Source organism: Carlito syrichta, unplaced genomic scaffold, assembly GCF_000164805.1.
Source record: "Carlito syrichta isolate Samal-C Ts95f unplaced genomic scaffold, Tarsius_syrichta-2.0.1 Scaffold289289, whole genome shotgun sequence".
Taxonomy (NCBI): Eukaryota; Metazoa; Chordata; class Mammalia; order Primates; family Tarsiidae; genus Carlito; species Carlito syrichta.
In genome coordinates, this window is record NW_007233385.1 from 551,191 (window position 1) to 573,654 (window position 22,464).

Consider the following 22,464-nt stretch of genomic DNA (forward strand, 5'->3'; position numbering starts at 1 on the left):
GCCCACTGCTCTCATGGAGTGGCGGCCTGGCCCTACCTTGAGGCGCGTGCCCTTGGCGCCTGTGGAGTCAGCCCGCTCGCTCCCAGCCAGGTCCACCAGGCTGATTTTGCTCACCTGAAATGGCAGATGCATCAGATGCAGGAGATACCGCAAGGCTGCTACTGGGGGGGAGGTGCCCTGACCTCTCTGGGCATGTTCTCACAGGCCACTTAGAGCCATGGCCAAGCCCCTCCTCTGCAAGGCAGCCACCCCCTCTTCCTGGGGTCCGGCGGTCTCTGGCCCCACATCATTTCCATCTGCACTTCTGTTCACAGTTCCTTCAACTCCCAGCCCAAGTAAGGTGTCAAATCACTTCCCCAAGAGGTTACACACCTGAATTCACACAAAAGTGCAGAGTCCCCATGGCACCCATAAGGTAGGCTGTCACCTATTTTTATAGGTGGCACTCATCGTCTGTAGTGGGATTTGAATCAGCTCCAGAGAGGGCCCTAGCCACTGCTAAGCTGCCTCATGGGCCACTGCTAAGCTGCCTCATGGGCCACTGCTGTGCCTACAGCCATTGGGCACTGGCCAGCCTTCTGATGGGGACACTTACTTCTGGGAGGTCCCACTCCTTCTGAACCATAGCTGCAAGGCAGGACCCCCTCAAATGTCTAACTGGCCACGGACACCAGTGGGACCCTCTCAGAGTCCCTAGCCTGAAGGCAACAGGACAGGCAGCCATAGCTAAGACCCTCCCACTGACCCCCAGCCCTGACTCAGCCTTCCTGAGCCTCTGCTCATGACTTCACGAGGTCATGGTCAGGAGGATGCACCAGGCTGAGGTGACCTTCAGCACCACCAGGGACTGAGTGACACTAACTTCTCCTAGCCCCTTTGCAAACCCCAGGGTGCTGCCTGAGAGAGCCCTCTTTCTCTGAAAAGCAGAGCTAAGGTGCCCCCAGGAGTTCCTGTGAAGGAAGAGTGCACAGTTACAGACAGACAGACAGGGAGAGGTTTGGCGTCCATCCCACTACCCTTTCCAGAAGCCCACAGATTGAATGTCTAGGATAAAAGCTCCAGGAGATGACACCCCTGCCTGGTCCTTTGAGAACACCAAGGACTGTGGGAAGGGCATCTGGGTCTGGGGGCGGCAGGCAGGGCCGTGCCTGCTTAGCACAGGCTCTCCTTTGTGTTTGCAGATGCCAGCGCCCACTGGATGCCCTGCTCCCAGTCCAGGCCCCCAGATCTGGGGGAGGATGGGGGAACCACTGTCTACCCGCCTGTGCCAGGGGCCTACAGGCGCATTTGTGACCCAACCCACAACTTCACGCCATCTTCTGAGGACCATCCAGGCATGTCATGTCTCATCCCTGCTCCCTGGCCTGCAAAGACTGTGCAGTGGTGCAGCCCCGACAACATCCCTCTATGGGCCCTGCAGTCCACACCAAAACGGCCAAGAATCCAAGTCCATGGCCCCTCAACTCCGAGCACCTTCCACACCCCATGGCCCCACACACTGAGATGAGGTGGCCTTGTAGGCCTGGTCAACCTCTCACTGAGGCCTAAACTGGACTGAGAATGGTCAGTGCCCGGTGCCCAGCATGAGGCCACTGCCCACACCTCCCAGGAAGCATTTGGTTTGGTGTTCTCATCTTGCCTGACCCCCACTCCTCTCCCCAACCACTGCCCTCAGGTAGCACCTGCCCGCCAAAGCCACATGCTCACTTTCTCTGTGGTGATATTGGTCTCTGCATCATGGCGCTTCTGGGTGAAGATGATATTGAAGACGGCGTGGGAGCGGCTGCTGGTCTCATTCATGTTGGTGGCCGCCACAGTCCTAAGGAACAGGAAGCCACACTGGGTTACTCCTTGTCCCATGAGTGGGCATGAGATCACTGGTGGTGCCACCTCACTGGACCAGGTCATCGAGCCTCAGCACCCCTAAACTCTCAGGGCTGCCCTACCTGGCCTGGTGCTGACAGTGCCTTGAGTCATGGCTCAGGTAAGAACCATGACCACCTGCCCCCCATGGTGTCCTCAACTCCAGCTTGTGCCTAGCACATAGGGGCCTGCAGTGACTGAGGGACTTGTCCCGCTCCTGGGGACTCAGTGAAGCCCAGGCATCAGTCAGCTAAAGAGGAGTCCTCCAAAGCCCTGATGTGGAAAAGGCCCACACAGAAGGGATGTCTATGTCAATACCACCACAGCCCACACCAGCTGCCTTGGGGACCCCAAGGAGCCTGCCACATCCCACAGGAGGTGGCATGCATGGGTCAGCAGCAGGATCCTACAGGAGAGGAAGCCCAAGGCTGCCTGAGAGCAGCCTGAAATTGGTTCCCATGCCGCACGACCTGCCAGGGATCTCAGAGAAGGCAACTAAGACTCAGGTTACCCTCTGTGTCAACCCGCGGCCCACTTCTGGCACAGACAGGTCACTCGAGGGTGCGCTGAGGGACCTTGCCAGGAATGGCACCCCTGGGGGTGCCACAAGAGAAGTGTGGGATGTCACAGGGGTGCCACCCCTCACCTCAGGAGCTGAGACTGATGCAGGCAATTAGCTCACCCTCTGGGGAGTCCCAGGTGGCAGAGAAGGGACTGTTCTCATAATGACAAAGGTGTCCCAGCCAAGAGGCCCAGGGTAGTGGTGGCCGAGGGAGGTGGATTGCTTATGGGTAGCAATTTTGTGCGACTGACTTTCCCCATGTGTCCCCTCGCCCCAGCACACTGGCCCCACAACAGTCTCTGGACCCCAGGGCCAGCAGAGCTGCTGGTCTTAGGGTCCAAGCCTGGTTCTACTGAGGCAGCTGCCACATATGCTGCTGGCATGCTCAGGGCACCTTGGCTAGAAGGCATGCAGCTCCCCTGTGGAGTAGCCTGCATGAAGGTAACAGTGCCCCCTGTATGGGGCCTCTCATGGGCTAGCGCATGCATAAATGGTCTTAAGCATACAAGGCCACACCTCCACGGGGCTGACAGACAGAACCATGGGAGGCCAACAGGCACCCAAGAGAAGGCTGAGGACACATGTCAGGACCACCTCTGAGGAAGGGGGGGCTTCCTCAGAGAAGAGATGGCAACGGGGCAGGGCAGAGAGAATCAGTGAGTTCCACACATACCTAGCTTTGTTCCCTGAGTCCATGAGGTCCTGGATGTCATTGTAAGAGGTAACAGCCAGTTTGGAGAGATCCTCCACATAGGGCCCCAGCAGCGGGTGCTCCCTCACTCGCAGGTTGCCCTTGTTCTTGGGGTTCAGGAGGTCACGAACGCGCTCACAGTATATCTCCATATAGCTGACCTGCAGGGCAGAGAGCCATGCCATCAGGACTCTTGAGGTTGATGGAAACTGCCATTAGGACCTCAAAGGTAGGGAGCTAGGGGGACTGCTATCAGGAAGCCCTGAGGTGGGGGTGAGAGGACTGTCATCAGGACCCCTGAGGTGGGGACTGGGGGCTGACATCAGGATCTCTGAGGTGGGGGTGGAGGAACTGTCATCAGGACCCCTGAGGTGTGGGGTGAGGGCCGCCATCAGGACCCCTGAGGTGGGGGTAGATGAACTGTCATCAGGATCCCTGGGGTAGGGAATGGGAGCTGCCATCAGGACCCCTGAGGTGGGAGGGCAGGGGAGCTTCCATCTGGGCAGAAGGTACACTCAGAAGGTTCCCAGTCATTGGCCCCTGCGTGCCAGTGTGAAGTAGAGGTACCAGCCCAACCTTCCCTCACCATGGTTGCCCTAGGCTCTAGGACACATGTCAGGACCACCTCACCTATGGCAAGGCCCAGGCCCTGAGCTCTGAGGCCCCTGGCCCTGGCCCCAGCACAGAATAGCAGTTCAATAAATACCTGCTGAGTAGGGGACTGCCCCTCACTCCTCTGTGCTCTGTAAGTCTCAAGTCCTGCATGGCATGTTGGCATGGTGGTCATGTGGATGAATGAGGGAAAAGCCAAGGGCACAGACCAGTGGCAGGGATTCCATTTAAATCAGAAAAGTATTACCACTGTGCCTAGAATTCCCCATCTCTGCCCCAGGAACAAAGGCAGGCTGGTGTCCTACCTCCACAGAATAGGACATGTTGTCATTGGTTGTGTCGTTGATTCGAGAGAAGAGGTCCTCGCAGAGCTACAGGGACCAAGGGAGATAGTCAGCTGATGAGGGCTGAGGGCTGCTCCCTGGAGCCCACCCCTCGTGGTGCCTTGGGCAGCCTGCACTCAGGCAGGATGCCACTCTCTCGGGCCCTTTTTGAACCCTGAGAACACACATGCCATCATAAAGACATTGAAAAGTACTGCAGCCAAGGAGCTGGCATCTCTCTCTTAACTCAAGGGTCCCCTGGCTGGGATCTTGTCCTATGGATCACTGGCTCCTCACTCTGTCCTCATCTGCACAAGGCCTGGCTTAGCTATCCACAAACACCCCAGCCAACTTCCTTCCCTCAGTAGGCGAAGTACTGATGAGCTCAGACCCAGAGACCTGCCCCAGGGAATGGGCCATACAGGGGGCATCAGCATTCCCAAAGAACAGCTGCCCCAGCCAGGGCTCTCCCAGCCACCCTGTCTCAGGAATGTGACATGGTGGGCGCATCCAAGACCCAGGCCACTCCTGCAGCCCATCCCAGGGATTGGGTCTGCAGCCTCACAGGCCACATTTGGCTCCCTCCTGTTACAACTTCATCCTCTCCCACTCAGCCTTCCCCTCCTGGTTCCCAGCTCTCCAGAGCTGCTCGAGAGCACCTGGCCTAGGTCTCTAGGCCTCAACTGGTCTTGATCCCAGGCCTGCCTTGCCCCACCTGCCCCCCACCCCGTCTTTCATGCCTGTGGGATGATGCCCTGCTGGTCCTTCTCTTGTTTGCCCATCATGGTATAGGACTTGCCAGCCCCCGTCTGCCCATAGGCGAAGATGCACACGTTGTAGCCCTCAAAGGCATGCTGCAGCATCTCTTCACCGATGTCTCGGTACACCTGCTTCTGTGAGGCGTAGTTGATATCCTCAGGCTGAGGGACAAGGAGAGGGTGCAGTTTCAGGAGGCTGGGTGCTCTTGAGGTTCAGCCCACTGTGTCCACGGAGCCAGTCAGTGCCCAGGGCCACAAGCTGTCAGGGCAGTGCAGTAGGGAGGAACACCTGCCCCCCATGCTAATCTTACTTGGGAGGGGGGGCAGCTTCCTGAAGGAGGGGGGTCTCTGCATCACAGATGAGGAATGAAGAGCAGTTGGCTGAGCAGGCAGGTGGAAGGGCATTCCAGCAGTGGAATAGCATGTGCAAAGGTTCAGGGGTGAAACCTCAAAACTAAAGTCAGTTCCATGTGACAATGGCAGGGGAGATGAGAGCTGGGGCTGGAGAAGGGCAGGGTCCCAAGGCCCAGGAACCCTGTGGGCCTGGCTATAACATCTGGACACAACATGACTTCAAGGTAGTGGGGTACTTTAGGCAGTATGACAGCATGGTTGGCCAGGGGTCACTCTGGAAGGAGGACAAATTGGACGTGGAAGACAGAAGTGGGACTGGCTATTCTGGGGCCACATACTCAAAGATGTATAGGCGAGGAGCTCAGGCAGGGGACTGAATGCCTTCTAGAAGGCTACAGGAGGTGGTGGGCAGTGAGCAGGGCCCAGGGTGGACTGGATGTGCTGGATGTAAGAGGAGGGAAGTGGATGTGAGAGGAGAGAAGAAGAAGAGCCCACGGGTCTCCCAGCATGCAGGGCAGTGGTGTTAGGTGGGCCTGGAGTCAGCTTTGGACATTCTGAGTTTGGGACATCTGGGAAAGAGGAGACACCAGCGGAAGACAGACACACAGCTCCAGCAGTGGGAAACTGCCCACAGTGGGATGAAGGCCCCTTAGTCCTTGCAGCCCCGACCACAACCTCCACTGGGGACAGTTTGTATCCCAGCTCAGGGTGACCTCCCAGGGAGCAGGGTGGGGTCCTCACCCCATTTAGAGGGGAACATACAACTCAGAGAGGCCAAGGGACCCCCAAGGACCACACAGCCTCCACTCAGCTGCGCCCACCTCTCCCGACCCACAGCTCCGGCTCACCGAGGTATGTGACCAGTAGGAGTAGTCAAAGCTGAAGCTTTTGGGCGTCTCCTTGGGCTGTTTGGGGTTAATGATGGCTGCAGAAGGGAACACAGTGATGAGCATCGTGCTAGGGACCTTGATCCCTCTTCTAGCTGGAGTCTACACACCATAGTGGGGAGGCCTCAGAGGCCTCTGACCCCTGACAAGACAGGCCCTAAAATTGGAGGGTACCAGGGCACCACTACCAGGCAAATGAACTGTCTCTGCCCCTCTTTGTAGTGAACCTGCTGCCCACAAATGCCCAAGGACATTGCCATGCCAGCCTGCAGGGCTCTGTGTTGCCTTCCCAAATCTACCAGGCTCTCACCCATGAGCCACAGCCCCCCATCGCTGGGATCCACCCTCAACTCACCACTCCAATCCCCACCCAGGACTTTATGCTTCAACTGCACGCACATGTCCTAGAAGTACCTGGAGGCTGGGACATCCTGTCACATCCATGCCATGCCCATGTGATTGGAGTTCCAGCAGCGTGCTCACTGGCCCTGCAGCATGGGTGTCCCATTGCAGAGATCACCATAGTTCATCCAGAAGGAACAGTCTTTCTAGGTTTGCTATTATGAACAGGACTGTCCTCTGCTTGAGTCCTGCCTCCCTCATCCACCCTGGGGGACTATAGGCAGTGCTCACAGAATGTTGGTTCATCAAATCAGGAACTTCATGAGCATGTGATGATGCTGTCACTCACAATCAGTGCCTGCACTATGTCCCAGAAGCTCCCAGGAGGCCTGTAAGTGTCCTAGGAACCCAACATTCCCATCACCACCTTCTGTCTCAGCTCCCAGCATTTCCCAGGCTTTGGACAGGTCTGAACCCAGCAGGCAGCATGTTCTCAGTGACTGGACACAAAGGACACCATTGCCTCCTGAAACACTGTTTGGACCCAAAATCTGTGACTGCAAGGCACCACCACATCAGAGGCAGACCCTTTCTTGGGTTTTCACATCCAGGAAGAACATGAGCCCATCCTGGTTGAGAATGGCTCCAGTGTCAATGGGGAAACCACCTTCATCATGTCATCAAATCTGAAGAGCAAAGCCCTCACACCATTGCCCCATGAGTGGAGATGAAGGCTGGTCTGTCTGCCCCAGGACTGGTTGCTCTCAGCTAAAGTGGGCTGGAGGCCTCAGCTTCCAGAGCACAGCCCAGTCTCTAGGACGTCTGCATCCTCCCGCGTCCCCACCAGCACATCCCTGGGTGACCTGCTGCCAGCACCACAAAGAACAAGACACACCCCTGAGTTATGAGGTGACTTGTGTCCCGCTAGAATTCATATTCTGAAGTCCTAACCCTCAGTGTCTCAGACTGGGACCTTATTTGGAGAAAGTATCATTGCAGATATAATCGGTTATATTAATATTATTTATTGTATTAATTAATCTGATTAAGAAAGGTCTTACTCCATTAGGGTGACCCTAATCCAGTATGACTGGTGTCCTTATGAAGTGGGAAATTTAGAGACAGACAAGCACACAGGGAGAAGCCATGAGAACGTGAAAACAGAGAATGGAGTGATTGCAGTGATACTTCCACAAGACAAGGAGCACCAAGGACCACCAGAAGTTGAGGAGAGCCCTGAGCAGCTGCTCCTAGCTTGAGCCTCAGAAGGAACCCACCTGCAGCCACCTTAAGGGTAGCCGCCTAGCCTCCAAAACACTGAGAAAACACACTTCTGTTGTTTGTGGCTTTTTGTCACGGCAGCCCGGGGAACCTAACACACCCCATCCTCCAATCTGCTGCTCCAGGCTCAGTGGCTTGGCCAGCAGGCACCTGAAACTTTTTGTCTGGCTAGGTTTCCTGCTGATCCCAAAGCCCAGTCCCCAGGCTTTAGATCCCACCTGGACCCTAGATCTCAGTTTGAGGAATTCTTGAAAATGCCCAGGCATCCCTGGGAAGCCAGTAGCAGGGAGCAGGTGACTGACCATTACAGCGCTGTCCTTGGAGAAAAGAGGGAGTCACGTCCATGCAGTACCCAGGAGCAGAAGCAGAGGGAGAGCAAGTTGCCCGGGTTTCAGCTCCTGCTGCGACATGGTGACATCGCTCACAGTGCAGTCGCCGGAACCCTGAGCCAGACAATGCTGGCACCGTGGAAACAACAATCGTAGCCCCCTTCTCAGTGCAGCCAAGTCGGTGCCCTAGATAGTTACGACAGAAAGAGCCGAAACGCCCTGCCAGCCACCAGTACTCGCCTCTATCCAGTTCGTCTCCTCACCCCCCTGCACTGGGGCCAGAATCCCTGGACAGATCCCGTCCCTCATCTGGCTCCTGGACAGGCCCAGCCCCTCTTCCTTGCCTAGCTCCCACTCTTTGCCCAGCACCTGCCCAACACTCAGATGGTAACTGTGCTGATGGAGCCCTGGTGTCCTACCCCACACAGACCATAAGCTCCCTTGGCAGGGGCTTGGGAAGGGTGAAGGGGGCTCCCGGGGTGAAAGTACAGGTGGTGCCCATGGGACACTGGGGAGGCAGGGAACAGCAAACAGTGAAGGTGATTGAGTGGGGAGAGGGTCACAGTCACAGCTGTAAAATGGTCGAAAAGGATCCCCTAGACCTGCTTGTCCCTGACCCTCCACACCCTCTCCAGTATTGTGGCTGGGAAACATCCTCTTGTCACTACAAATGGGTCCCAAGTGCCAGAAAGAGGATGTACTCTCACCAGGTCACATGGCACACAGCTGAACTAGAAGCCAGGGACTCCCAGTCCTGGCATTCCACCAACAACCTGGAGCCCTGGGAGGGGAGGTCTTCCAAAGCCCCTCCCTCCACAGTCCCTCACTCCACAGCCTGGAAAGAGGGCTTCCCTTGCCAGTATCTTGAGGTTTTGCCTTGTGCAGGTTTGAATGATGAGGAGGGAGAAATCAGGCCTTCTGGGGCCAGGCCCCTCCACTAGCTCATTAAAGTGTCCCTCGTCCTTCCAGCCCCTTGTTCCTGCCAGCCCTCAGTAGCTGGGCCTTTCCAAGGTGAGGGGCACACCACCAGCAAGTCATCCCAGGGCTCTGCGTGGGCCTGCAAAGGTTAGCAGCACAGAGAGAACAAAGACAGAGGAGGTAGGGGTAGGGGTTTGAATAGAAAGGAGGAAAAGGAACCTAACGAAGCCATTTTCTACACCCTTGAGCACCAAGAATGAGGGTCATGTTGAGCTGGTTCTCACCAACAGAGCCTGCTATAGACTGAATGTGTCCCCTAGATTCATATATGATGCCTGAGCCTCAGTGGGATGGCATTTGAAAGGGGGCCCTGTGAGATGATTATCATGCAATGAGGCCATGAAGATGGGGACCTCATGATAGCATGAGTGGCTTTATAAGAAGATAGAGAGAGGGACCAGAGCTCCTGTTCTCTGCCACACAAGGACACAGTGAGAAGGCAGCAACTTTAGTGAGGGCAAACAAGGCCTGGGATTGCCCCCTTCCTGGGTCCAGGTCCCCACCTGTGGAGCAAGGGCAGGGACAAGAGGTCACCCCAGCCCTAAACCTCCACGTAGCCAAAAACGCTCAGAAATGACTTAGGATCAAGGTTCTCAGGGAGTACTCAGCACACTCTTCACTACTGCACAGGTGAGAAACTAAGACCCAAAGGGTCATACAGCAAGTGAGTTAGGAGCTTAGCCAGGACCCTCACTCCAGCTCATTGTCCTGTGCTTGCCTGAACTCATTTCAGGGGCCCCACAATGGATGGGTCTCTGATGTGATCAAAGGGTCCTTGTCCCTAACCAGTCCCCAGGGCTTGCAAACCACTGGGCAGGCTGGGAGCCTCATCCCCCAATCCTGAGGGCAGAGAATGTGACTCAAGGAGAGAGGAAAATCTTCTAAAAGAGGAAGACTTTGCACCAGTTCTACCAGACAGGGACAGAAACACACCTAAAGGACAATTTGATTGGCTCATGAAACTGCTAGATTTGGTGTGTTCAAATGAAGAGGATCACTTATCCAGGCGATGCAGAGGATGACATTTAGGTTTACTTTCAAATGCTTCTAACTTCTACATCACGGTGCAGCTAAAAGGTACACTTTAGAGAACGGGGCTTCTCCTCGTGTTTTGAGATTCCAAGAACATGGCAGCAGCCAGGCAGGGCAGGCAATGCAAGTCAGCCAGGTCACCTCCCACCCTGACATCCTCTGCAGGGTCTGGTACAGGAGCCCCTGAGCAAGGACACCCAAGCAGAGCAGCCACTCCCAGATCTGCCTATTTGAACTCCAGCTGAGATATCACTGGAGAAAGTGGCTCCTTGCTAGATGCTTCTCAAGTCAGCCTCAGAGAGCTTCCACACCCACCTCACACTCCATTAATAATTATCCTAGGGCCACCCATCCCTCTGTCCTTTCAGGATCCAGGAATAAAGTCTATTCCCATTCTTCCAGGAAGACCTCCTGGTGGCAGGAAGGTACCCTCCTCTCCTCTGAGTTCCCTCAGCCCTTCACACAGACTTCTGATATGGCTTCGAGCACTTTCTTCCAGAACCACCACTGATTTGCTTTCTCCAGATGAATACAGTTTTCACAGGACTTTTTCCTGGTTATTCTTTCTTCTGATACTCATCCCCTCTTTCCCTCTCTCTCCCACGCACACACACATCCTGTGTGCATAGGACCTGCAGGGAGGGAATACCCACTCGTTACCTACACACACTCTTACTCCTGGGCTCTGGGCCAGTCTTTGTCCCCTTTCCCCCAACACCATAGTCTTCCCAAGATCATAAATTCAAAGCTTTGACAGCCACAATTTTTGGTCAAGATATTCTTGACACTCATGTTCCAGCTGGTGGACATCCAGGGTTGCCTCTGGTCTGATAAAACAATGCCAAAGAGAATGTTCTTGAATGCACACCTTTGACTGGCTTGATCATCTATGTCATGTGTCCTATAAGGAGCCAGGCAGGGTCAGCACCACACTTCTGATACCAATCAGCAGGTTACCTTCAGCAAGCGGCCTGGGTGGCCGTCTCCCGCCACCCTCACAGACTCTGTGTTTGCCAACCACCCTTTTGTGCCCTGGTCAACCTGGGGCCCTGATTATCTTTGGCTTCCAGTAGGTGGGACCCTGGTCTCATTCATTGCCTTAGCTCTTGTGGCTCTCCAGTTTCTTCGAGGATGAAACCCAAGATGTTTAAACATTCCTGGTGTCCTGGAGGAAACTCCCTACTTGCTCTCTATTAGACTTCTGAGTCCCCGCCCCTTCCTCCTTTGTTGTAGAACTTTGCAGCAACAACCATACACTTGGATTGGTTTGGTTCCTTGCATACTCTCACCTTTGAGGAACAGCAGTTCCTTCAGGACCTGCCAACTGCTCAAAAACAGTATAGGAGGCTCCTGGGCTCTCCTCCGACCTCCTGAATCTGCCTGGGCTTCTGTTTAAATGAGGAGTAGAGGCTGCCAGGACACAGGCAAACCCCAATACTCCCCTGCCTTCAGGTATCTAGATTCGTCTGAAATCTCGGGGGACCGGAGGAAAAATGATTGCTCACAAATGTGGCTCAGGCCTCTGGCTCATAAGCCCCAGTCTTTATTTAGACTTTGTTCTCATGACCTGAGGAAAGAGTGGGGTGAGGCAGGGCAAAGGCAATTGCAGCCTGAGGTCTCGGGCTCAGGCCACAATGGTGTCTGAATCGGAAAGTGCAACATGTCCCTGGGCAGTTCTGTGGGATCTTCAGACAGTTCAGCTTTAGCTAGATGATTCTTCACCCAGTGGGTCAGTGCTTCTGGTTTCTAGGTATTGGCAAGGCTGACTTACCTCCTGGTCTCACTTGTCTGCTTCTGAAGCCCATGGGAGAAAAGGCAAAATGGGAAGGTCATCCAGTACCTCTGGAAATCAGGCCAGGGGTGATTCAGAAGCTGCACCTACCCCACTCACCTGCCCTAGCCTCGTCCTTCAGGGTCTGTCCTGAAGCTGGGTTATTCCCAAGGTCTTGGGGGGATCAGGGTTCCACCTCTGATGCTTTGCTCTTTCTACTCATTCTGCTCCTGGTGGGGCTTGGCTGTTCAGTGGGGTTTGAGTCTTGTCACCGTGCCAAGCCTAGAGCTACCTGTAGCCCCACATGCCATGACTGAGGTGGCAATTGTGCCACTTGGGCCTGGCCTGGGGGTAAATGGCTATTCCTACAGACATTCTCGATGTCTTGGGTCACCTTAGAATGATATGGCAGACCCTGCTGGGGCCTGGCACACATGCCTTCTGCCCACTCAGGGTCACAGTACCCATCAGAGCTCACAATTCACACCAGAAGCCATGGTTTCCACCTGGGGCCAAAGTTCACACTCAAGACCACAATTCACACTGGAAGTCACAGTTCACACCTGGGATCACATTTCCCAACCAAGGGTCACAGTTCCTGCACACCTGGGATCACATTTCCCAACCAAGGGTCACAGTTCCTGCACAGCCCAAGACTTCTCACTTCAAGGCAAGGGTCACGACACCTGAGAGCTTCCTCTTGCCACAGAGGGCCAGGTCAGAAGTCAGCTCACATGGCGGGAGTTATTAGACAAGCAATCATCTTCCTGGGCAGGACAACTTGGAGGTGTGTTGTGTTTCTCAGAGGGTCCCAGCAAAGCTGTACCTCTCTGCCATGGCAGTCACCCACTAATTAATGTTCTTTTGCCAACTTCCTCCCACAACCTCCTCCCACAGCAGTGTGTCCTGGGACCACCTCCCAGATAATCTCCTGGTACCCAAATCCTTGTCTCAGAATCTGCATCCAGGAACCAAATGAAAGTAAAACCATCTACCATTCAGAATAGTCAGGATGAAACCTCAGTGCACACTGACAACTGCTCTACAGCCTGCAGGAACCCCAGCCTGGATTTAAGCAAGGCCTCTCCAACTGCCCATGGCATGAAAAAAAGTCATGATGCTACACAGGCTTTTGGGAAGATCACACCAACCCCGGACCTCATTTCCACAACACCTGACAGTGCTCAGAGCACCCCCAATGATGCCCATGGTTGCTTCACATCTCCTTGTCAGCAGCTGGAGATGACTCACAACAAGAAACAAAGAGACAGACAAAAGGTTTTTAAAAAAAGGTAAAAACCTAGGGCAGTTGAAATAAAGTGAAAAATCAGTGATTGTGTATACTAGGTTGAATAGTGCCCCCCCAAAATTAATGTCCACTAGGAATCTCAGAATGTGACCATATTGGGAAAGAGGGTCTTTAAAGATGTAGTTAGTTGTCACAATGAAGTCATACTAAATTAGGGTAAGCCCTAAATCTAATGACTGGTATTCTTATAAGAGGGACACATGAAAACACAGACACACACATGGGGAGGAGGCCGCGTAATGACAGAGGCAGAGACTAGAGTGATTTGGCCAAGCCAAGGGGGCTGGCAAACATCAGACACTGCAAGAGGCAGGAAGACTCTTGGGGAGACTTCTGGACTCCAGAACTGAGAATAAATTTCTGTTTTATTCTCATACAACACACTATATAGACAAGGTAGGGGGCGCAGCGTTGCTCTTGTGGCCATGGCCAGGTTGGCTGCCAAGTCTACTAGTTGGCTCAGAACCGTGGCCCCGAGCGACCAGCAGCTGACAGCCACCCCGTCTAGGCCAATACTCACTGGTGGTGCTTCCAGACATCTGAATTATGCACTTGGAGTCGCGGCTCATTTCCCGGGAATTGAAGGGACGGACACGCACCGCCACCTTCACCGAAGCCCCGGCCATCTCTGCGGCCTCTGTTGGTCACTCCTAGAAACGGTGGGAGCTCCAACGAGAGCGGGAGAGCGGGAGACACCTTGGAGAAAAGGGAAACACGAATTAAAAATGATACCTAAAAAGGCAGAACAAGCACTCTGGTTGCTGGTTGAACTCACAGGTCTTCTCCATTCATTAAACCCCATGAAATGACATGTGCACTGGGTAGCAATCCATAAGGATGGGGAACTGGACAAGAGGCAGTTACAGATGAGAAATAGCACAAATTCTAGAAAGCAGAAAGTCGATGGGACCAGGCTTAGCAAGCCTGGAAGGACAGAATCTAACACAAGGAGCAAGAACCAACCAACCTCAGTGTCAATGTGAAGGTGACCTTCAAAGCTACCACAAACTCCTCAAGATGGGCTTTCCCTGTGGATGCAGGCCCGGGGTGGGCTCCATGCCAGATCTGGGCCAGGTCCCAAGCGTAAGCGCTGGCTCAAGATCAAAACATCAAGGATGTTTTAAAAAGGAATAGTGTTCTAGGGTGCCCAATAATATCCTCCATCCTGGGTGGCCATTGGTAGCTACATCTAGCAGTAGCATGGTTTCTGGATTAGCAGGAAAGGGAGCTTTACTCAGAAATCAAAAGAATGGGGCAACAGGACAAAAGTCTACATTCTCAGCACAATTTCCCACTGCTCATCAGTCACACCAAAGGATGCACAGAACAAATACTCACATGGAGGGAAAGGAACCTGTGCCTCACTGGAAACTTGATACAAGCTGACCATGGTCCTGCCTTTATCCCAGCTGTGTGACTTAGCCTCCTGGGCTTCAGTTTACAGATGTGTGAAATGACAAGATCGAAGTCAATAACACCAAAATGATTTTGTCTCTCAGGTCCTGGGACTCTGAGGAAAACTGATGAAAACTCCCCACAAACAATGATGAGATGCCACTCTGAAAGGTTTTTCCAGGACTGACAGGCCAGACGCTGTAGCTGCTTTACCCAAAGGGGACATGGAGTCTGAAGAATGGAGATCCTAAGAGAGGCCAGGCTGAGGCAGAAAATTGTTGGTTATAGGAATTGCTAGAGTCCCAGGAACCATAATTCATTCAGACTAACATAAAGAAAGATTCCCAAGGCTTTCACCTATTGTTGTCTAAGGCAGACTTGGGTGCTCACTAAGTGGTGAGAACCCATCGCTAGAGGCATCCAAGGCTGGGTGGTCTCTCTGAAACCCTCCCACACTGAGAATCCATGAAATCCCCTCTTCTGAAAAGACAACCTCCTGCCTCATCCTCCTTGCCCACACTGCCAGTCTCCAGAGAATCTGGCCCAAAGGCCCTGTCCTGTAGTGTCCCCAGCCTTGTATGTGTGAAGACAGGACCGAGGACCAGAACACCTCCGGGCTGCCTTCTGAAGATATCAGGAAGAAGGGCAGGTGAGCCCTGTGTGTAGATGGAGAAGGGAGCACAAGGAGCCTGAAACCAGTGCAAACTCTGGCTATGAACTCGCAGATTCTGCCCAGGCAAGTTCCCTGGCTCTCTAGAACTCCTCCACAGAACAGACTAGATATAGCAGCAGGACTGTCCCTCAAGAAAATGGCTCTTCCAGAGACTATAGGGGAGGGGAAAGTACCAGACCATCCTACGACTAAGAGTGGACAAGTTCTCGGTGTGGTTAGACTCGTGCCTGGCTATACTATAGCTCCTTACAGCCACAAGACATAGTTGAAGCTATATACTACTCCAGAGTGTTTCCACTATTGTTTTATCTTCCTATACCCACGAGTGACCACCCAGGTGTGGACAAAGGGATCACCTTTCCAAGAATCCGTGTTTTCTTATGTTGAAAAATCTCTGCACTTTTGAAACTGGAAAAAGTATTAGGACATTCTGATTGGAGTGGAAAGAATAAGTGGCATGCCCATAAATCCCTGGTGCAAATGCAGATCAGAACAAGGTTTCCAGCAAGTGCTGAGTAGCACGCTTCGTACCTTTGAAACAATGTGTATCATTTGACAAAGTGTCAAGATCTAAAATAGGAGATATGTAGAAGTGAAAAAAATATGCATGCAGATGTTTAATCTGACACTGCAAAATTTTCAGTTCTCTCCAAATTTAGCTATATAAACTCAGTGCGATTCCAATAAGCAAAATATTCCAACAGGATTTTCAATGGTATTTGGCAGGACCAGAGAATTTTGGAGAATAAGAAGAAGGAAAACATCCTCTACCAGCTCTCATATATCCTATAGAGTTATAATAATTTCCAAAGTCTAGAGATGACACGTGAACAGACTTAGCAAATCCTCAAGCAGATAGATGTACACGCACATGCACGTGCGCATGCACACACACACACAATGATGGAAAAGGCAGCACTTCAGGTAATGGGGTAAGATCAGTATTGGGACAATCCTCTATCCCATACTGAAAAACAGAGTTGGAAAGTGGCCTTTCAAAGCATTACAAGCACACACAGCAGTCTCTGTCTTGGCGTCAGGGTAGAAAATATGAATAATACAAAGCAGGAAAGGCAAAGGATACTTTGTGGGTGGAGTGGTCAGCAGCTGACCGGTGCTCCCTCCATGCACAGCTAAAGAGGTCAGAAAAGACTGTGGAGTCTGTTGGAAGGCACCAGAGAGCTGTGAAGCCATGTGGAGCAGCAGGCCAGCATTCCATAGGAGGGGCTGCCAAGACAGAAGACGGCATTCTGCAGTGCTGTCTCCAGGGCACATTTGCATTCTGCACACGGGGCAAGGGACAGGCAAGAGGCTGGGAATCTGGAGTCTTCCCAGACAGAGAGCCGTTGCTGAGGGACAGAAAAAACTGCAGAGTTTTGGTCACGAGAAACAGACTTGAGAGGCCAAGATCCCAAGAGAAGGGAGAGGTGAAGAACTAAGATGAATAAACTCTAGTCTTTCCCTTAAGACATTTGCCAAATTCTGAAGGCATGAGGAGTGGAATTTTAAAAACCCAAGCAGAAAGCCTCTGAAAACCAAAGAGGAGTTTTCTTCCACAGTCTCAGGTGCTAAGAAACAAAGATTCTAGTTCAAAATCCTTCAGAAGGAGGAACCCCAGTGATCACTAGGGTTTGACTGAAAGCCCAGAAAGGAACAAAACCTAAAGGCAGGGAAGAGTCATAGGCAGGATGAACCATATCAAACTGACCCCTGACCTAACTCAGTTTAGTCCCTGGCTGAATTAAGGATCAGGCTTCATTCTAGCAGCCTGGAAGAGAAAAGATGAACCATCTCTGATGGTGTACAACATCCTCTGGAACCTCTACAGTGTTTTAATAGGCAATGTTTGCCATTAAGTCAAAACTTACAAGATTCAGAAAGAGAAAGGACTCTATAATTAAAAACAAATAGGGGCCGGGCTCAGTGGCTCAGTCTACAATCCCAACACTTTGGGAGGCCAAGATGAGTGAATTGCCTGAGCCTGCGGGTTCGAGACCCACCTGGGCAACTTGGCGAGACCTCATCTCTACAATAAAATCAAAAATTAGCTGGGCATGGTAGCACATGCCTGTAGTTCCAGCTCCTTGGAAGGCTGAGGCAGAAGGATCGCCGGAGCCCAGCAGGTCGAGGCTGCGGTGGCCGAGAGCATGCCACTGCACTCCAGTCTGGGTGACAGAGTGAGACTCTGACTCAAAAAAAAAAGAGGAAATATAAAAGATCCATGAGGGGAAAAAAGCAATCTACACATGATCCAGACCTAGGAGTTATTGAACAAGGACTTGAAAACAACCATGACTAATATCTTCAAAATAAGAAAGAAAAAGACAAAGAAAATAAATGGAGAAATTTTGTCAAAGGATTGGAAACCATAAAAAAGAATCAAATGGAAATTCTAGACCTGAAAAACACAACTGAAATTACGAATTCAAGAGATTAGACACAGCTAAAGATAGTGTTAGTAATCTGAAAGACAGGAAATAGAAATACAAACATTTTTAAACCGAGATAAAAAGAATGGAATATATAGATGTGAGAGTCAGAAAAACATAGGACATAGTGAAATGCTCTAAAATGCATGTAACTGAAAGCTAATGAAACAGAATGGAGGATGTTGTGGTCTAAATATCTGTGTCTTCCCCATCCAAACTCATATGTTGAAATTCTAATTCCCAAAGTGATAGTATTAGGAGGCAGGGGCTTTGGGAGGTAATTAAGTTATTGGGTGGAGCTTCACAAATGGAATCAGTTCCTTTATAAAAGTTACCCTAGAAAGACCTCTCACCCTTTTCACCATGTGAGGACACTGCAAGAATGTGCCCTCCATGAGCCAGAGGCAGGTCCTCACCAAGCCTGCTTTGCTCTTAGACCTCCCAGCCTCCAGAACTGTGAAAAATAAATTTCTGTTTTTTATAAACCACCCAGTTTATGTTTTTTGTCACAGTGCCTGAATGGCCTAAGACAGAGGAGAAGTTATATTTAAAAAAATAATGACCATGAATTGTCTAAAGTTGTTGAAGCATAGCAACCCATGGATTCAAGAAGTTCTGCAAATACAAAGCCAGACAAACCCAAGAAAACCACACACAGATACATTGTAGTAAGACTTCTGAGTTCAAAAGACGAAGAGAAAAAAATTGCAAAATCAGCCAGAAAAAAAGGCACATAACCTTTAAAGGAGCAAAAATAAATCTGACAACTGACTTCTCAACAGAAATTATGGAAACCAAAAGATGAGGCTGTAAGTTGTCAACATTATTACGTAAGTGGTCAAAGTAATCACTTATATTAGATTGTGAAGGATTCGTTGCTATTGCTAGGGTAATCATTTAGAAAGTAGAAAAATAATATTTAACTAGCAAGTTATTACAAAGAAAAATAGGAAAAATTTTTAATATTTTTTATTAATCCAATAGAAGGCATCAAAGGAGAATAAGCAGACTATGAAAAGATAAGTCAAATGAAAAATAAAGACAAGACTGTACATAAAAGCCCACCTCAGTTAGTATGAAATTAATACTTCAAGTTAAACATTAACAAGACCAGATTTTAAAAATTATCTTCTGTTTATAAGAGACATTTTACATACAAAGACACAGACAAGTTGAAAATAAGAAGATGAAAATTTTTTATGTGTTTGTTCTATCAGCTACTTAGAATGAAAAAATATATCCCATACACATTCTTTAAGTGCACATAGAACATTTGCTAAAATTTGCCATATGCTGGTCATAAAGCAAGCTTCAATAAATATCCATTTTAAATTAAATTCATAGGCATATGTTTTCTGACCACAATAGAATTAAGCTATACATCAATATCTCCAATAAATTCTTACAAAATCCCCCAATGGCTTGGGCATTAAGCAATGCAATTCTAAATAACACTTGGGTCAAAGAAAAAACCACACTGAATATTAGAAAATATTTTTAACCAAGTAATAATGAAGATACATATCAAAATTATGAGAAAAATTTGTAGAACACAGCTAAAGCAGGACTCACAAGGAAATACACAACTTTAAAAACATGGGGGTGGGGACATCACATCATTCCATGTTTGGTTCATACCCCAGTATCCCTGAGGGAGCCATGGTTGCCTGGGGCAGACCTTCAGGAAATCATAAAGGTTGCCTTGGCAGGGGCCCAGAATTCTGCTCTCATGAATGTTAAATCGGTTACCACAAGGGTTTTGTTTTTCAGTGTCCAAAAAATGTGGTTGCTGTGCATTCCTTCCTGTTCTTTTGTTAGGTCGTTTTTTAGTTTACTTTTATTTTAGTGACATTTCAGGAGGAAGAGATGATAAATTGATTAATTTCGCAAACATGACATTGAAAAAAAGTATACCAAACGCGAAAAGGTAAACACTTTATAATCCTACTTAGACAATTTCTAAACTAGGCAAGAATTAACAGAATGAATACATCATTTACCAATCTAGAGTTAAATTTAAAAAACAGCTAAGAGAGTTTTTAAAAATTGGGGATAGGGAGCAAAAACTGCTGATTTTCTAAATCCGTTTTGGAGATTTTTTGATTCTTCTACACTGTGTTCATACTTACTCTAAATAGAATTATTTTTAAAGTTGCTACCAAATGGTTGAGGTAAAATGAAGACAAATTCCTCATTTGGTTGACAAACACTGGTATGTTTGAAAACAAAAGTCAGTTTGCTCATTAAAATTAATAGCTGTCAAGAGAAAAAAGTTTGAATGGGAGACTTTCAATTCTGGCAATCTGGTGGATGAGATACCTCGCATCATAAAGCACCTAAAAAGGATAAATCATAAACATCAGAAGAAAATAGGAGAACTCCTTAGAAGAAACAAAAAAAGGAAGGAGGAGTGAAATTAAAGTGACAAGCCAGAAAGGAAGCTACAGACATTTGCTGATACCAGGAATTCAGAGAATTGGGTTTCACCCGCTGTGGGGGGGATAGGAGACAGGGCCTCAAGCACACACAAAGTCAGGATTAGAACCAAATCACCACAAAAATGGAATCCTTCAAGGTACAACCTCAATGAAATTGAAGGCTGGGGAAAAGAGACACAGGGGAATTAGTCTGAATAACACTGAGCTCTAAGTGAAGAAAAAGCAAGTGTTTCTGAGAATTTGAGGCCTCAGGCCTGCCCTCAAACAGTTTGGGTTTCAAATTCACAATACCTGCAATATGTGTGAAATCTAAGTTTAAGAAATTAGCTCAGAGTAGTTTTCAGATGCTAGCATCCAAAGTATTTAACAAAAGCAAATACAAATCCTCCTGGGGAAATGCTTCCTTTCCTCATATCCTGACAGATGAAAATCTGTTAAATATGAGCTCAAAAAGAAATATTGTCAAACATATGGAGAAGCAACTCACCAAAGGTGGGGGAGGGAGGGGAGGGAGGGAGAGGGAAACAGAGGGAGAGACAGGGAGAGGGAAAAGAGGAGAGAAGAGGAGAGGAGAGGAAAAGAAAAGAAATATCCTAAAGGACTTCAGATATTGAAATTGTCAGATACAGATCATAAAATAAATATGTTTAAATCTTCTAAAAAATAAGCAGAAATGAAAAATAATGGAGTAAAATATGGGAAACAACCACACAGAACTTTTAGAAATAATAACGTAATTACATAAATTTTAAAACTTAGCAGAAATGTTAATCAGCAAACTAAATGGAGCTAAACATAGAATTAATGAACTGGAAAATATATCAGAAAAAGTTACCCAAAATGGTCCCAGAGAAACAAAATGACGACAACGTAAAACCAAGGTTAAGAGTCATGTAACATGGAGGAATTCATCATATTTATCATGGCAGGTATTTTAACTCACCTCTCATTAATTGATAAATCAGGTAAACATGTAATTAATAGGAATATAAATCATGAGTGACACAATAATCATGAACTAATGAACATATAAGGACTCTTCCAGAAAATTAGAGAAATACATTCTTCCCAACATATATGGAACATTTATATTATTTTACCATGTACTAGGCCATAGAGTCACTCTCAATAATTTTCAGACTCTGTATCAAATGGATCATGTCATTTGAATACAATTAAATTAAAATTTAACCGGGCTCAGCGGCTCAGCCTGCAATCCCATGCCTTTGGGAGGCTGAGGTGAATGGATTGCCTGAGCCCGCAGGTTCAAGACCCGCCTGGGCAGGCAAGACCTCATCTCTACAATAAATCAAAAAATTAGCCAGGTGTGGTAGCGTGCGCCTGTAGTTCCGGCTACTCGGAAGGCTGAGGCGGAAGGATCACCGGAGCCCAGTAGGTCGAGGCTGCAGTGGCCAGGAGAAGCCACTGCACTCCAGTCTGGGTGACGGAGTGAGAATTCAACTCAAAAAATAAATGAATAAATAAAATTTAATAAAATATGATTTAAAACTCATGTTTAGGAATTTAAGAAATAAACTTTTAAATCACTAATATGCCAAAGGAAAAAATAATGATGGAAATACAAAATTACTTACAAAATGATAATAAAAATACTACTAGCAAAACATATGAGCTTTCTATTTCTAGCTATGATGGAGTTACAGGGACCAGACATAACCTTTAGTTATTACTTAACTGTAAATAATAACTAGCAAACTAGACAAAATATAAGAAAATAACTATTGTCAGACATTAGACTATCCAGGAATATGATCCCCAAGAGAAGAGAAACATACTAGGTGAGCCCTATGATCACTTCAAATCTGCCTTTAGGCAAATTTCAAATCTCAGGCACAGGAAGGTAGGGCCCAAACAACTTGGCAGCTTTGATGAATTGAGAAGATGGAGGTCAGCATTTCGGTGGACTGAGGTAACTGGAAGTTGTGAGTCAGAATTCTGGAAAGGAAGGAACTACTCAATAAACTCCAGAAATTAGTGTAGGGGTATCCTTGAGCCTTTTTAGAATACTAGTCCATGTCCATGTAATTCAGACACAAGAAGACTGGGCAGTTGTACCCAAATAATTCCCAAAACTCAAAGTAAGGAGACATTTGTGAGCCAACCAGCCAGAATAAAGAGTCCTCTTGACCCCTCTACCCCAGGTATTCAGTGAATACTCCAAAGAAGTCATGCTTTAATTGGGAGATTAAACTATCCTTGCAGGAAGTCTACTCTAGACCAACTCTAGAAAAGCATAAAAATAGGACTTGAGCCGGGCTCGGTGGCTCAGTCTGTAATCCCGCGCCTTTGGGAGGCTGAGGTGAGTGGATTGCCTGAGCCCGTGGGTTTGAGACCCGCCTGGGCAGCGAGACCTCATCTCTACAATAAATAAAAAAATCAGCCGGGCGTGGTAGTGCATGCCTGTAATTCCCACTAC

The 22,464-nt window shown here is 49.1% G+C and overlaps 1 protein-coding gene across 8 annotated transcripts in view; it reads right to left on the reverse strand.

Moving 5' to 3' along the window:
• Positions 1-22,464, reverse strand: part of KIF1A (kinesin family member 1A) — a 105,906-nt gene that overhangs the window by 72,262 nt on the left and 11,180 nt on the right. For all 8 annotated transcript variants that reach the window (XM_008054245.2, XM_008054244.2, XM_021710512.1 and 5 more), the window contains exons 2-8: positions 13,613-13,788; positions 6,012-6,088; positions 4,792-4,971; positions 4,034-4,099; positions 3,099-3,277; positions 1,708-1,819; positions 37-114 (exon numbers count right to left, since the gene is read on the reverse strand). In XM_008054245.2, coding sequence (XP_008052436.1) covers positions 37-114; positions 1,708-1,819; positions 3,099-3,277; positions 4,034-4,099; positions 4,792-4,971; positions 6,012-6,088; positions 13,613-13,718 — 798 coding nt within the window. In that variant the 5' untranslated portion in view covers positions 13,719-13,788. The remainder of the gene's footprint in view (positions 1-36; positions 115-1,707; positions 1,820-3,098; positions 3,278-4,033; positions 4,100-4,791; positions 4,972-6,011; positions 6,089-13,612; positions 13,789-22,464) is intronic.